General features: G+C 29.5%; 1 protein-coding gene across 1 annotated transcript; it reads left to right on the top strand.

The window, feature by feature from the left end:
• The first annotated feature begins 6,756 nt into the window (after nucleotides 1–6,756).
• LOC100793419 (probable leucine-rich repeat receptor-like protein kinase At1g35710) lies at nucleotides 6,757–11,512 on the top strand. Its single transcript, XM_006606943.3, has 2 exons — nucleotides 6,757–10,842; nucleotides 10,978–11,512. The coding sequence occupies exons 1-2, from the start codon at nucleotides 6,804–6,806 to the stop codon at nucleotides 11,310–11,312; spliced, it is 4,374 nt and encodes a 1,457-aa protein (XP_006607006.2). The 5' UTR covers nucleotides 6,757–6,803; the 3' UTR covers nucleotides 11,313–11,512.
• The last annotated feature ends 3,082 nt before the right edge of the window (nucleotides 11,513–14,594 follow it).

Raw genomic sequence — 14,594 nt, 5'->3', positions numbered from 1 at the left:
TCACACATTTAAATATATATATATATATATATATATATATATATATATATATATATATATATATATATATATCGCGCACGCACGCATTAGTTAAGAGATGAAGTATGTATTTTAACACAAGAGGGGAGTGCAGTGAAATATTTGCACCTTTGAAGAGGTGGTAGTGTAAAGAATATTTTAATAATCTAGTTTATTTTAAAAGAAACAAACAGAATTTTAACGTAAAATTAAAAAGAAAGAAAGTGTAATGTATTCAAATTTGTTAGGTAAAGAGAGTAAAATTTTTAATAGAAGAGGAGATGATAGTGTGATATTCGTATTTTTTAAGAGAGGGAAGTGTAATTTATTCCAGTAATATTGCTATTAATAAATATTTAATACTTAATTAATATTGTTAACAAAAAAATTAAGAAGACTAAATTTGCTTCTAGTAAAATCTAATGCATGCAATGATAGAACATTAAAAAAGTTTGTATGAGTCGTTTTAATAAATTAATGAAATTATATATTAATTTCAACCCTTGCCTTTTAGTACTTTAACTAAATAGGATGATAGAGCGTGAATGAAGTAAAAAAGGATATTTTACTCTAACGTGTTTTCTGTTTTACATTAATTTCTATAAAATTTAGGGTTTTAATGACGTTTTTGATTCTTTTATTGAATAATAAATACATTTATATATATTATAAAAATTAAGAAGGAAATTCAATATTTTTCATTTGAGTCGTTAATCTAGAAGCATATCAAATCAAATCGTTATCATGTAACCCTCCCTAAGGGTTATTACTTATTAGGGCTGGATGAAGTGTGCACATGCTTGGGTTTTCTTATATGCGCGTCGTAGTCTTCCTTTGTTTTATCCTTTGTTTTTTTTTTTTTTTTGTATCTTTCCCTTCAAATGCCAAAAGAAATTTGAAATTTACCAACGTATGCATTATGCAAGACAACCCGTCAAGACTTGCATTGACTTCATAAATAGTGTCATATTCTTCGAGAGGAAATTACACTCTCTTTTCCCTAAACTAAAACCTTTAGTAAAATGTCACTACTGTCTTATTTTTTGTAAAAGCATCATATGTGACCAGTCATATTTTTTTAAAAATTTATTAGTAAAATTAATAAATACTATCGTCAAGGCTTGAATTAATTGGCTTGGGTATAATCTTGTTTAACGAATAATAGTCTTGAACTCGAATTCTGAGCATACATTTATATTAAATTAATATTTGAAGAAAGAGTTTTATAATTCATGATAATTTTATTTGATTTAAACATAATTATTTTTTATAATAGATATAATTTAAATAAAATAATAATAAATATTTCACATTATGATGTTTATTCAAAAAATTTGGAACCAATATTTTAAATTCCCTTATATATATATATTACATACTTATATTGTTTAAGTACAGTTGTTTGGAAAATGGTCTAATGGATAATAATGAATGGATAATAATGAAACATAATTATACGTGGTGGATTTGCAAGACGTTACATTCATACTGTCCCTTTCATGTTGAAATTAAAAGTGTCACTACACAAGCAAGACTAAGTCGATGATAATGACAATGATGATGATTCAGGATTTACAAAAATAAATATTTAACAAAATAATGATTTACTCGTCACACACTTTCTATTTTCAATAGGAACTGTCTTCTTAATATATTTTATAGAGTAATTAATATATTATGTCACAAAAGTATGATATAGGTTGTAAGACTTGCTAGTACGTCTTTGATTGTTCATCACGCAAGATGGATGCAAGTTAGATCAAAGCTTTTACGGAATTTGAATAGATTGGAGGCAGATAACTATTAAATAATTGTATTTTGAAAATAAAAAATAAGGTAAAATTATCTTTAAAAATAATTATTTAACAGTTATTTGCACTTAAATATTAAAGAATTGATGTTTTGTTAAATTTTGGTTGTAGATATAAAAATTGGAGGTGTAACAAGCAAAAAGATCAAAAAAATAAAAGAAAAGAAAAAAATCTGAACAGACTCAGCCCAATACGCGCTAAGCGCGTCAGAAACCATAGACGCTAAGCAAGGCGTTAAACTCGAGAGTTTTCACATGCGCCTAGCGCACAACCGGCGCTAAGCGCGCATAACTGAACTAGAACGTGCTAAACTTGCAACACGCGCGCTAAGCCTGCGATCCAACAGAAGTACATGCTAAGCCTACAATACGCACTGAGCGAGGGGTGTCGCGCTAAGCGCGCCTACGAAGGCCCAAAGCCTACTTCAACAGTGATAAATAGAAGGCCCAAAGCCTACTTCAACAGCTATAAATAAAGAGTCAGTCCAAGGGAGGAAACAACACACCACCACGGAACCCCTCTCCTAAGGATTTCATTTACTCCCTCTCTTTCTTTCACTCATCTTCTCATTGGTCATGGGTGGCTAAACCCTTAGTTAGGGCCTAGCAAGCCTTGTGATGTATGATGTACTCTTCATTATTTATCTTGCATACTCATCTTTAAAGATATGCATGCATTAGTTTTAGGGGTTAGACTTTCGGGAGAAGATAACTTCTCATAGAACAAGAAAAAAAATATCATAATAAAATCATTAGGCATAGAGTGATTGCATTATGCCCATGGTAAAGAAAAATCATAAAGTCATACATCCTAGGTAAATTAGGACATGTCAGGTCTCAATATTATCATATCTTATCTTTTCATATCTTTTATTTATGTTATCTTTTACTTTTCTTATCTTATCTCTTTTTTAGTTTTATCATCTTTTAATCTTTAAATATTTATCTTATCTATTATCTTTTTTTATTTTTTATTTTAAATTTCTTATCTCTTGCTTCGTAAAATTAGATTTGTATTTATCTAAGTACAAACAAAATCTATGAGCATACTCGAACATTCGAATATTTATGATATTTTGATACACTTGTCAACAAGTCAAAGGAGGCAGAAATTAATAATAGGTGCTTCAAAGGGCTTCCTGACGCAGTGCGAATGATATATACATGTACGTACATCATTCAACACAATAATTCTCTCATCAAATGCCAACATCATTTCCCCCCGTTCCAAACGCTCAAGGCTAAAACCAAATAATATAGCGTTAGCGTTATAGTAGGGAATAATTTTTTCTGTTTAGAATTCTAACTTGGGTTTCATACACACCAAAAAAACTCACTTCAAATAGATAATTTTTTAGGTTACAAACATTTAATAGAGCGTGGTGTAAAACTAAAAACACGAAACAAATAAGCTAATAAATTGACTTAATTATGCAAACAATATTATGTTAATTTGGAAATGAAAAGTTATGACTCAAATTTTCAATTGGAGTATTTTGAACTAATTTATACGCGTGTACTGTAATTAAGGGTGGGAATCTAGTACTTCAGCAATGGTTAAAAATTTGTCATAAAAAATAATTTATAATTAACTTTCATAATATCCTCTATTATTAAATTTAAATACTATATTTATTAATTTTAATAAATGTAACGTATAACTTTTCACCTGAATATATTAATGTAAAAATATATTATTAAATAAAATTTAATTATAACAAAATTCAGTACTAACATAAACAAATAAATGTGTGTAAGTGTGTGTATTGTTTAAAAAAATTAATTATCAAACATTTTAAAACGAAATATCCAAAAAAATAATAAATATATATATATATATATATATATATATATATATATATATATAAATAATAAATATATATATATATATATATATATATATATATATATACACACGCGCGCACATATTAGTTAAGGGTGAAGTATGTATTTTAACAGAAGAAGGGAGTGCAGTGAAATATTTGCACCTTTGAGGAGGTGGTATTGTAAAGAATATTTTAATAATGTAGTTTATTTTAACGCAAAATTAAAAAGAAATAAAGAGTCATGTATTCAAATTTGTTAGGTAAAGAGAGTAAAATTTTTAATATAAGAGGAGATGATAGTGTGATATTCGTATTTTTTCAGAGAGGAAAGTGTAATTTATTCTAGTAATATTGCTATTAATAAATATTTTAATACTTAATTGATAATGATAAAAAAAAATTAAGAACACTAAATTGGCTTTTAGTAAAATCTAATGCAATGATAGAACATTGAAATTTTTTGTATGAGTCGTTTTAATAAATTAATTAAATTATATATTAATTTCAACCCTTGCCTTTTAGTACCTTAACTAAATAGGATGATAGAGCGTGAATGAAGTAAAAAAGGATATTTTACTCTAACGTGCTTGCTATTTTACATTAATTTCTATAAAATTTAGGGTTTTAATGACGTTTTTAATTCTTTTATTGAATAATAAATTCATTTATATATATATATTAAAAAAGGAAGGAAATTCAATATTTTTCATTTGAGTCGTTAATCTAGAAGCATGTCAAATCAAATCGTGATCATGTAACCCTCCCTAAGGGTTGTTACTAGGGCTGGTCCTGGATGCAGTGGGCATGCTTGGGTTTTCTTATATCCGCGTTAGTAGTCTTCCTTTATTTTGTCCTTTTTTTTGTATGTTTTCTTTATTTAATAATTATCTTTGACTTAAGTGATAAAAATTGATATTTTTATTATTTATGACTTATAAAAAATAAAAATATGAAAAATAAAAGAAAGAGGACGGCAAAGGGTAGTTCAATTTTAACTCTGAACGTAGAAAAAAATATGAATTTTACGGGCAACATGATTATAACAGAAATAATCGCCCTAACATATCTTCATCTTTAATTTTTTCTTAGTCATATATAATTTTTTAAGTATTATAATGCAATATAATGATTATGAATAAACCGTTAAACAAAAAGTCTCTCATTTTTAAATTAATTCTAATGACATAAACAAACTAATTCTACTTAATAATATAATTATATTAAAAATAATTATATGAGAAAATTCAGATTTTAAATAAAAATATTCACCTAAAAAATACGTTAAGTAAATTAAATAAAAAAACAAAAATAATTATATTTAATAATATTATTTTCTTTAAAATAAATTAAAATATATATATAAAAATTAATTTAATAAATAAGTAATTTTAAAATCAATTAAAAAATTATATAATATAATATTTATATTTTATAATATTTTAAATTAAAAAATAAAAAGGAGAGAGAAAGTATAAAGTAAGTAATGTATATTGAGAAAATAATTGGTCATAATTAAAAGATAATAATTTAAAAGTAAATTTTAATTTTGATTTTGTGAAGTACGATAATCATATATGTGACAACTGAAATCAAATTGTAATTAATCTGCAATAGAAATACAAATGAAAAATATAAAAAAAGTAATATAGAAAATGTTTCACTTACCTATAAGTTATTGAATTAAGTGATATTACGCTATTTCTCTTATTTCCTTAAATAATTAATGTCTTACATTTGAGTTTTGTTTTATGGATAAAAAATATAATTAGGACAGGAAAAATCACAAAAAATAAGCAACCAAAATAATTCTCAACCAAGACAGAGAAGCAAAAAAGGTTTTTTTTTTAAAAAAAAAAATTGGATTCTTATGTATATTTTAAGTTTTAGTTTGGGATTTTGTACTTCAAAAGTTTCTTTTCATCTATCACATGGGTTAGACCAAATTTGTTTTTTACACTAATAATGTCAATTTTAGCCCATATGATATCTCTTACAATTTATTCATGTCACCAAACTTGTTTAACAAAGAGAAATTTTAATGGTCTAAACTAAAGTAAAAAAATTTAAATTTAATGGACTAATTAAATTAAAACCTAAAATATAAATAATGAATAAAAATTCTAATTTACTCTTACAATTTGAATATAAACTTAACTTAATCTTATAAACTCAACTTATAAGATTATGATTACTTTTCAGTTATATATTATATTTTGATTATATTTTTAGTTCATTCAAGATCTTCAACTTTTTAGTAAAAAAATTATCATGATGATTTAATGTTCATAGTACCAAAAAAAAAAAAATAGTGAGTGAATATGTGAATCAATTAATGTGAGTTGTTCAAGCTTAAGTAGTAATTTCAAGTTTGACTTCTGATTATTCATAATTATGGTATTTGACTTGAAGAACATAACTTTCATTAAAGAATATCTATTGTTAGACAAAAAAATCTATACCAAAAAACACGGGCTTATTTTTAACTCAAAATAAATGTTTTATAAAAAATTATAATTATTGAATTATGTTTTTAAAAAACGTCAAAAGCTTAAAATAAAAAGGATAGCTTCGAAAGCACAGTTGCAAAAGGTTGGAGATTAAAGGTGTAAAACTTTTCTATTTTGAACCAAGCTGTAACATATATTTATGTAGATACAGTAAAATATCTCTTGACTTCAACGAAAGAAAAGTACAATATTTCTTGACTCTGGTTCGTGTTTCATGATGTTTTGCATATAAATATGCATATCCCATGAATTGCTTGTAAGTACTTCTCCTGCATTTGATTGTATCAGACAATCTGTGATTGAATCCTTCCTCAAAATTTACTCATGGTGTTCATATTTCCAACGCTTCTGTCCATGAAGCTCCAACCACTTTTGCTGCTTCTTGTGATGTACTTCTGTGCATTTGCTGCTTCTTCTGAGATTGCTTCAGAAGCAAATGCTTTGTTGAAGTGGAAATCCAGCCTTGACAACCAAAGTCGTGCTTCTCTCTCTTCATGGAGTGGCAACAATCCTTGCATTTGGCTCGGAATTGCATGTGATGAGTTCAATTCTGTTTCCAACATAAATCTTACAAATGTTGGATTAAGAGGTACGCTTCAAAATCTCAACTTCTCATTACTTCCAAACATTCTCACTCTAAATATGAGTCACAACTCCCTGAATGGAACTATTCCTCCTCAAATTGGTTCCTTATCCAATCTCAACACTCTTGACTTGTCCACTAATAACCTCTTTGGTAGCATTCCCAATACCATTGGTAATCTCTCCAAACTCTTGTTTCTTAATCTTTCTGACAATGATCTCTCTGGTACTATTCCTTCTGAAATAGTACACTTGGTTGGTCTTCATACATTGCGCATAGGTGATAATAATTTCACTGGATCCCTTCCTCAAGAAATAGGTAGATTGATGAATCTGAGAATACTTGATATTCCTCGGTCCAATATCTCAGGGACTATCCCAATCTCAATAGAAAAGTTAAGCATTTTGTCTCATCTAGATGTCGAAAGCAACAACCTTTCTGGCAACATTCAGCTGAGAATTTGGCATATGAACCTAAAGCATTTGTCATTTGCTGGTAATAACTTCAACGGTTCCATCCCCAAAGAAATTGTGAATTTGAGGAGCATCGAGACTCTCTGGCTTTGGAAAAGTGGGCTTTCTGGCTCCATTCCCAAAGAAATATGGATGCTGAGGAATCTAACATGGCTTGACATGAGCCAATCCAGTTTCAGCGGGTCTATTCCTCGTGATATTGGGAAGTTAAGGAACCTAAAGATTCTACGTATGTGGAAAAGTGGCTTGTCTGGCTCCATGCCCGAAGAAATATGGACGTTGCGTAATTTAGAACAACTTGACATACGCATGTGTAATCTTATTGGGTCCTTTCCTATTTCAATTGGAGCACTGGTCAATCTAACACTTATAATGCTACACGAAAACAAACTTTTTGGTCACATTCCTCATGAAATTGGGAAGTTGGTTAACCTCCAGGTTCTAGATCTCGGAAATAATAATCTTTCTGGCTTCATTCCTCCTGAAATTGGTTTTTTGAAACAACTTGATCGACTTGATTTGTCTGATAACTTTCTCTCTGGTGAAATCCCCTCTAAAATTGGAGCACTGGTCAATCTAACACGTATAAGGCTACACAAAAACAAACTTTTAGGTCACATTCCTCGTGAAATTGGGAAGTTGGTTAACCTCCAGAATCTATATCTCGGAAATAATAATCTTTCTGGCTTCATTCCTCCTGAAATTGGTTTTTTGAAACAACTTGCTCGACTTGATTTGTCTGATAACTTTCTCTCTGGTGAAATCCCCTCTACAATTGGAAACTTGAGCAATTTATATTATCTTTCCTTTTATGATAACAGCCTCTCTGGAGCAATCCCATCTTCCATAGGCAACTTGGTCAATTTGGACTCCATGATCCTTCATAAAAATAAACTATCTGGGTCCATTCCTTTCATCATTGGAAATTTGTCAAAGCTTAGTGTATTGTCTATATACTCTAATGAACTCACTGGACCAATCCCAACTTCCATAGGCAACTTGGTCAATATGGACTCCTTGCTCCTTTATGAAAATAAACTCTCTGGGTCCATACCTTTCACCATTGGAAATTTGTCAAAGCTTAGTGGATTATATATATCCTTGAATGAACTAACTGGACCAATCCCAGCTTCCATAGGCAACTTGGTCAATTTGGAAGCCATGCGCCTTTTTAAAAATAAACTCTCTGGGTCCATTCCTTTCAACATTGGAAATTTGTCAAAGCTTAGTAAATTATCTATACACTCTAATGAACTCACTGGACCAATCCCAGCTTCCATAGGCAACTTGGTCAATTTGGACTCCATGATCCTTCATAAAAATAAACTCTCTGGATCCATTCCTTTTATCATTGGAAATTTGTCAAAGTTTAGTGTATTATCTATATCCTTTAATGAACTCACTGGACCAATCCCAGCTTCCATAGGCAACTTGGTCCATTTGGACTCCTTGCTCCTTGAAGAAAATAAACTCTCTGGGTCCATTCCTTTCACCATTGGAAATTTGTCAAAGCTTAGTGGATTATATATATCCTTGAATGAACTAACTGGACCAATCCCAGCTTCCATAGGCAACTTGGTCAATTTGGAAGCCATGCGCCTTTTTAAAAATAAACTCTCTGGGTCCATTCCTTTCACCATTGGAAATTTGTCAAAGCTTAGTAAATTATCTATACACTCTAATGAACTCACTGGACCAATCCCAGCTTCCATAGGCAACTTGGTCCATTTGGACTCCTTGCTCCTTGAAGAAAATAAACTCTCTGGGTCCATTCCTTTCACCATTGGAAATTTGTCAAAGCTTAGTGTATTATCTATATCCTTGAATGAACTCACTGGATCAATTCCTTCAACTATTGGAAATTTATCAAATGTCAGGGAATTATTTTTTATTGGAAATGAACTTGGTGGCAAGATTCCAATAGAAATGAGCATGCTTACTGCTCTGGAAAGTTTGCAGCTAGCTGACAATAATTTTATAGGCCATTTACCTCAAAACATTTGCATTGGTGGAACGTTGAAAAATTTTACCGCAGGTGATAACAACTTCATAGGGCCAATTCCAGTGAGTTTGAAGAATTGCTCCAGCCTTATAAGAGTCAGGCTTCAGCGAAACCAGCTAACTGGGGATATAACAGATGCTTTTGGTGTACTTCCAAATTTGGACTACATCGAATTGAGTGACAATAACTTTTATGGTCAACTTTCACCTAACTGGGGAAAGTTTCGTAGCCTCACAAGCCTCAGGATCTCCAACAATAATTTATCAGGTGTGATACCACCAGAGCTAGCTGGGGCAACCAAATTACAACGACTTCAGCTGTCTTCAAACCATCTTACAGGAAACATTCCACATGATTTATGTAACTTGCCCTTGTTTGATCTCTCACTCGACAACAATAATCTTACAGGAAATGTTCCCAAAGAAATAGCATCAATGCAGAAACTTCAAATTTTGAAGCTTGGATCAAATAAGTTGTCTGGCTTAATCCCAAAACAACTAGGAAATTTGCTCAATTTATGGAACATGAGTCTGAGCCAAAATAATTTTCAGGGAAATATTCCTTCAGAGCTTGGCAAACTGAAATCTCTTACGAGTCTTGATCTTGGTGGAAATTCATTGAGAGGAACAATACCTTCAATGTTTGGAGAATTAAAAAGCTTAGAAACACTGAATCTCTCTCACAATAATCTTTCAGGTAATCTCTCTAGCTTCGATGATATGACGAGCTTGACATCTATTGATATATCATACAACCAGTTTGAGGGTCCACTTCCAAACATTCTAGCCTTCCACAATGCTAAAATTGAAGCATTGAGAAATAATAAAGGCTTGTGTGGCAATGTCACTGGCTTGGAGCCTTGCTCAACATCAAGTGGGAAATCTCATAATCATATGAGGAAGAAAGTAATGATAGTAATTTTACCCCTTACTTTGGGCATTCTAATACTGGCATTATTTGCTTTCGGAGTCTGGTATCATTTATGCCAAACCTCAACGAACAAAGAAGACCAGGCTACAAGTATACAAACTCCTAACATATTTGCAATATGGAGTTTTGATGGCAAAATGGTATTCGAGAATATTATTGAAGCCACAGAAGATTTTGACGACAAACATCTCATTGGTGTTGGAGGGCAAGGATGTGTTTACAAAGCAGTGCTGCCTACAGGTCAAGTTGTTGCTGTGAAGAAACTCCATTCAGTTCCAAATGGAGAGATGCTCAATCTGAAAGCTTTCACATGTGAGATCCAAGCTTTGACAGAAATTCGACATCGTAACATTGTAAAGTTATATGGGTTTTGTTCACATTCACAATTCTCATTTTTGGTGTGTGAATTCCTGGAGAATGGCAGTGTTGAGAAGACTCTGAAGGATGATGGACAAGCAATGGCATTTGATTGGTATAAGAGGGTGAATGTTGTTAAAGATGTAGCAAATGCTTTGTGCTATATGCACCATGAATGCTCACCTCGAATTGTTCATCGTGATATATCAAGCAAGAATGTTCTTTTGGATTCCGAATATGTAGCTCATGTCTCAGACTTTGGAACAGCCAAGTTTCTTAATCCAGATTCATCCAATTGGACCTCATTCGTAGGAACCTTTGGATATGCTGCTCCAGGTTAATTACCTTTCTTTATACTAAATTGAGGATATCATATTTTTTAGTTTGCCTTTCTTAGTCACAATTGTCCACATTTTGCCTTTGTCACTAGAATCCTATTTTGCGTGTGATAGCACTTTTATTTTGTTACAGAACTTGCATACACAATGGAGGTGAATGAGAAATGTGACGTGTATAGTTTTGGGGTCCTAGCATGGGAAATACTTGTTGGGAAGCACCCTGGTGATGATATATCTTCTTTATTGGGATCATCTCCATCTACCCTTGTGGCCTCAACACTCGATCACATGGCATTGATGGATAAGTTGGACCCACGTCTCCCTCATCCAACAAAGCCAATTGGTAAGGAAGTGGCATCAATTGCAAAGATAGCAATGGCCTGCTTGACTGAAAGTCCACGATCTCGCCCTACCATGGAGCAGGTTGCCAATGAGCTGGTAATGTCAAGCTCATCTTCAATGGATTAGCTCTACATTCTCACTTATATATAGCTGAAAGATTGAACTTAATAAACATGCTTGAGTTTTAATTGTTCTTTTCTAGTGTTGTATTGTATCTTTTTTTTTTATATTGTAGATCATTTTATTTTAGTTTTTTGGTTTCCGAACTTTAGATACCTTAACCAAATCAATGATAACATTTGTAAGCTTTATTTTTTTCCTATTAAAATAAAGGAAACTAATATAGTGTTATTTTTTGCTTCAGAAAATATAATAATTCAAATCAATTGTTCCCTTTCCTTCAATTAATTTAAAATTAACGACAAGTCAGCAAAGAAAAGGAAAATGCATGAATTACTTAGAAGGAAGCTTGAACTGAAATTATTTCAATTTTATCTTGAGTTTTTGATTGGCTGTTTTACGTAAAGCATTATGCTCATGATAGAATTGCCTAGATATCCTGTGTTCTAGAAGAAAAATGTGTTATGCTGACCAACACCAGCATGAGAAACATTTTGTGAGAATCACCTTTACATATGACGCCATAATAATGCATTTTTAGAATTACGATGTTTCGTTCTTATCTCCTAAAGTGGTTCAGTCTTAGATAACTGAATAGCATTTCACATTTAGATTGATAGATTCTGCTGCTAAAAATAAATTGCAAGGGAACGATAAAGGAAAGCTTAAAGATAAAATGTGTTATGCTGACCAACACCAGCATGAGAAATATTTTGTGAGAATCACCTTTACATATGACGCCATAATAATGCATTTTTAGGACTACGATGTTTCGTTCTTATCTTCTAAAGTGGTCCAGTCTTAGATAACTGAATAGCATTTCACATTTAGATTGATAGACTCTGCTGCTAACTAGACTAAGAAAGATAAATTGCAAGTGGACGATAAAGGAAAGCTTAAAGAATACTGCTTCTACATTTAATTTCTGATAACCCTAGTTCATACGAAAGTGTGTTGATATACTAGGCCTATGGATTACAATTAAAAAACCCTAAATATAAGAAAGTCCATAAAAGTCCAACACACAACATGGGAGTTGCTAGGTGCACCCAACAAAATTGTTGGTGCACCCAGAAATTATGTGAATGGACAAAACTGCCCTTGTTTAAAAAACGCGACTTTAACTGCGGAAAAAAGTTTCTTCCGTGAGTTAAAAATAAAAAAATATTAACTATCACAAATTTTTTTACTATTACAAATTTAATATATATTAAATAAATATTTTTTATTTTGTAATAATAACCCGAATTAAATATGCACTAAATTTTGTAATAGCAATCCGAATTAAATAAAAATATTTAATGCATATTTAATTCTGGTTACTATTACAAAAATATTTCATGCATTAAATTTTATAATAGTAATCCGAATTAAATAAAAAATATTTAGTGCATTAATTCAGGTTACTATTACAAAAATATTTAATGTATTAAATTTTGTAATAGTAATCCAAATTAAGTATACATTAAGTTTTATAATAGTAACCCAGATTAAATAAAACATATTTAATCCGTATATTTATTTAAAAATAAAAAATATTTACTATCACAAATTTTTTACTATTACAAAATTTAATATATATTAAATAAATATTTTTTATTTTTTAATAATAACCCAAATTAAAAATGCACTAAATTTTGTAATAATAACTCGAATAAAAAATAACATAGGCTAATACAAAATAATTCAAAAATTTTAAAACCGAGAAAATAAATTAACTCATGGAATAAGTTCTTCCGTAAGAACTCACGGAAGAAGGTTCTTCCGTAGTTGTAATTTATAACTACGAAAGAACCTTCTTCTGTGGCTTCCTCCGGAAGAAGTTCTTCCGTGAGATGGCACGGAAGAAGGTTCTTCCACAGTTGTAACATTGACTGCGGAAGAAGGTTCTTCCACGGAAACGTTAAGGGGTATTTTGGGAATTCTAAAAAATTGTTGGGTGCACCAGCAATCTTGCTGGGTGCCCCTAGCAATTCCCCAAAACATTATTGGTTTCAGAATTGCTACGCGCCCCATTTGTTTTTCTGGTACACCCAGCACAATATTTGTAATTCCCATATTGTCTTTCCGTAATTGGTTTACGGATTCACAATTCATAAATCAATTACAAATTCATAATTGACTTATAGATTACTCAATCCGTAAGTGGTTCATACAATTTTTTTATTAATTTTTTAAAAGATATATTTTACAAATTAATTTAAAATTAATTGTCTAGGCAGAAATTAAACCTGTGACTTTCACGATATTAGTACAACACTCTAACGAACTGAGTTAATAAGTCAATTATGTTATAAAATAATTAATGTCGTTATATATAACATTAAAACTTTTAATGTATATTTAATGCACATGTAAATTAATTTACATGATAATTAATTTTGATATAATAATTAATTTATTTACATATATAAATTGTAAATAAAAACCGTAGGTTTAATATAATTTTATATATGTAAAAAACTACATTATTAACATAAATATACTAATGTATATATATATATATATATATATATATATATATATATATATATATATATTATAAATAAAAATCATAGGTTTTATTTACAATAATTCATATATGTAAATAAATTAATTATTAGATCAAATTTAATTGTCACTAAATTTATTATTTAAATTTATATATGCATTAAATATATATTATAAATTTTAGTGTTATATATAGCGACATTAATTATTTTATAATATAATTGCCCTATTAGCTTTTGAATAAGTGTGTGGTTAATACTTAATGTGATATTAGCTTGTGAATATAGCGACATTATAAATTTTAGTGTTATATATAGCGACATTAATTATTTTATAACATAATTGGCCTATTAGTTTGTGAATACATGTAAATTTACATAATAAATTTTGTGATAATTAATTTTGATCTAATAACTAATTTATTTACATATATAAATTGTAAATAAAAACCGTAGGTTTAATAAAATTTTATATATGTAAAAAATACATGATTAACATAAATATACTAATGTATTTATATATTTATATATATATATATATATATATATATATATATATATAAATTTTAAATAAAAATCATAGGTTTTATTTATAATTGTAACATCTCAATTTTCGTAAATTAGATTAAAAAGGATTATTATTTATAAATAAATAGATTTTTAAAAAAAATGATGAGATTTTATAAATAAATAAATAAGGAAATATAATTATTAATTAAAATAATTATTTGAGAGAAAATAAAAAGGGTATTTTATTTATTTGTTTGATAGAGAATAAAATAAAGTTTGTTTTTATAAA

Source organism: Glycine max, chromosome 16, assembly GCF_000004515.6.
Source record: "Glycine max cultivar Williams 82 chromosome 16, Glycine_max_v4.0, whole genome shotgun sequence".
NCBI classification, from domain to species: domain Eukaryota; kingdom Viridiplantae; phylum Streptophyta; class Magnoliopsida; order Fabales; family Fabaceae; genus Glycine; species Glycine max.
The sequence above is the reverse complement of the archived record's forward strand: the minus strand, read 5'-3'. Positions and strand labels throughout refer to the sequence as shown.

Excerpts from the sequence above, each read along its gene's own strand:
- LOC100793419 (XM_006606943.3), top strand. The coding sequence starts at position 6,804 with ATGAGTCACAACTCCCTGAATGGAACTATTCCTCCTCAAATTGGTTCC. Across the intron at positions 10,843-10,977 it reads CTTTGGATATGCTGCTCCAG|AACTTGCATACACAATGGAG; the intron begins GTTAATTACCTT and ends ATTTTGTTACAG.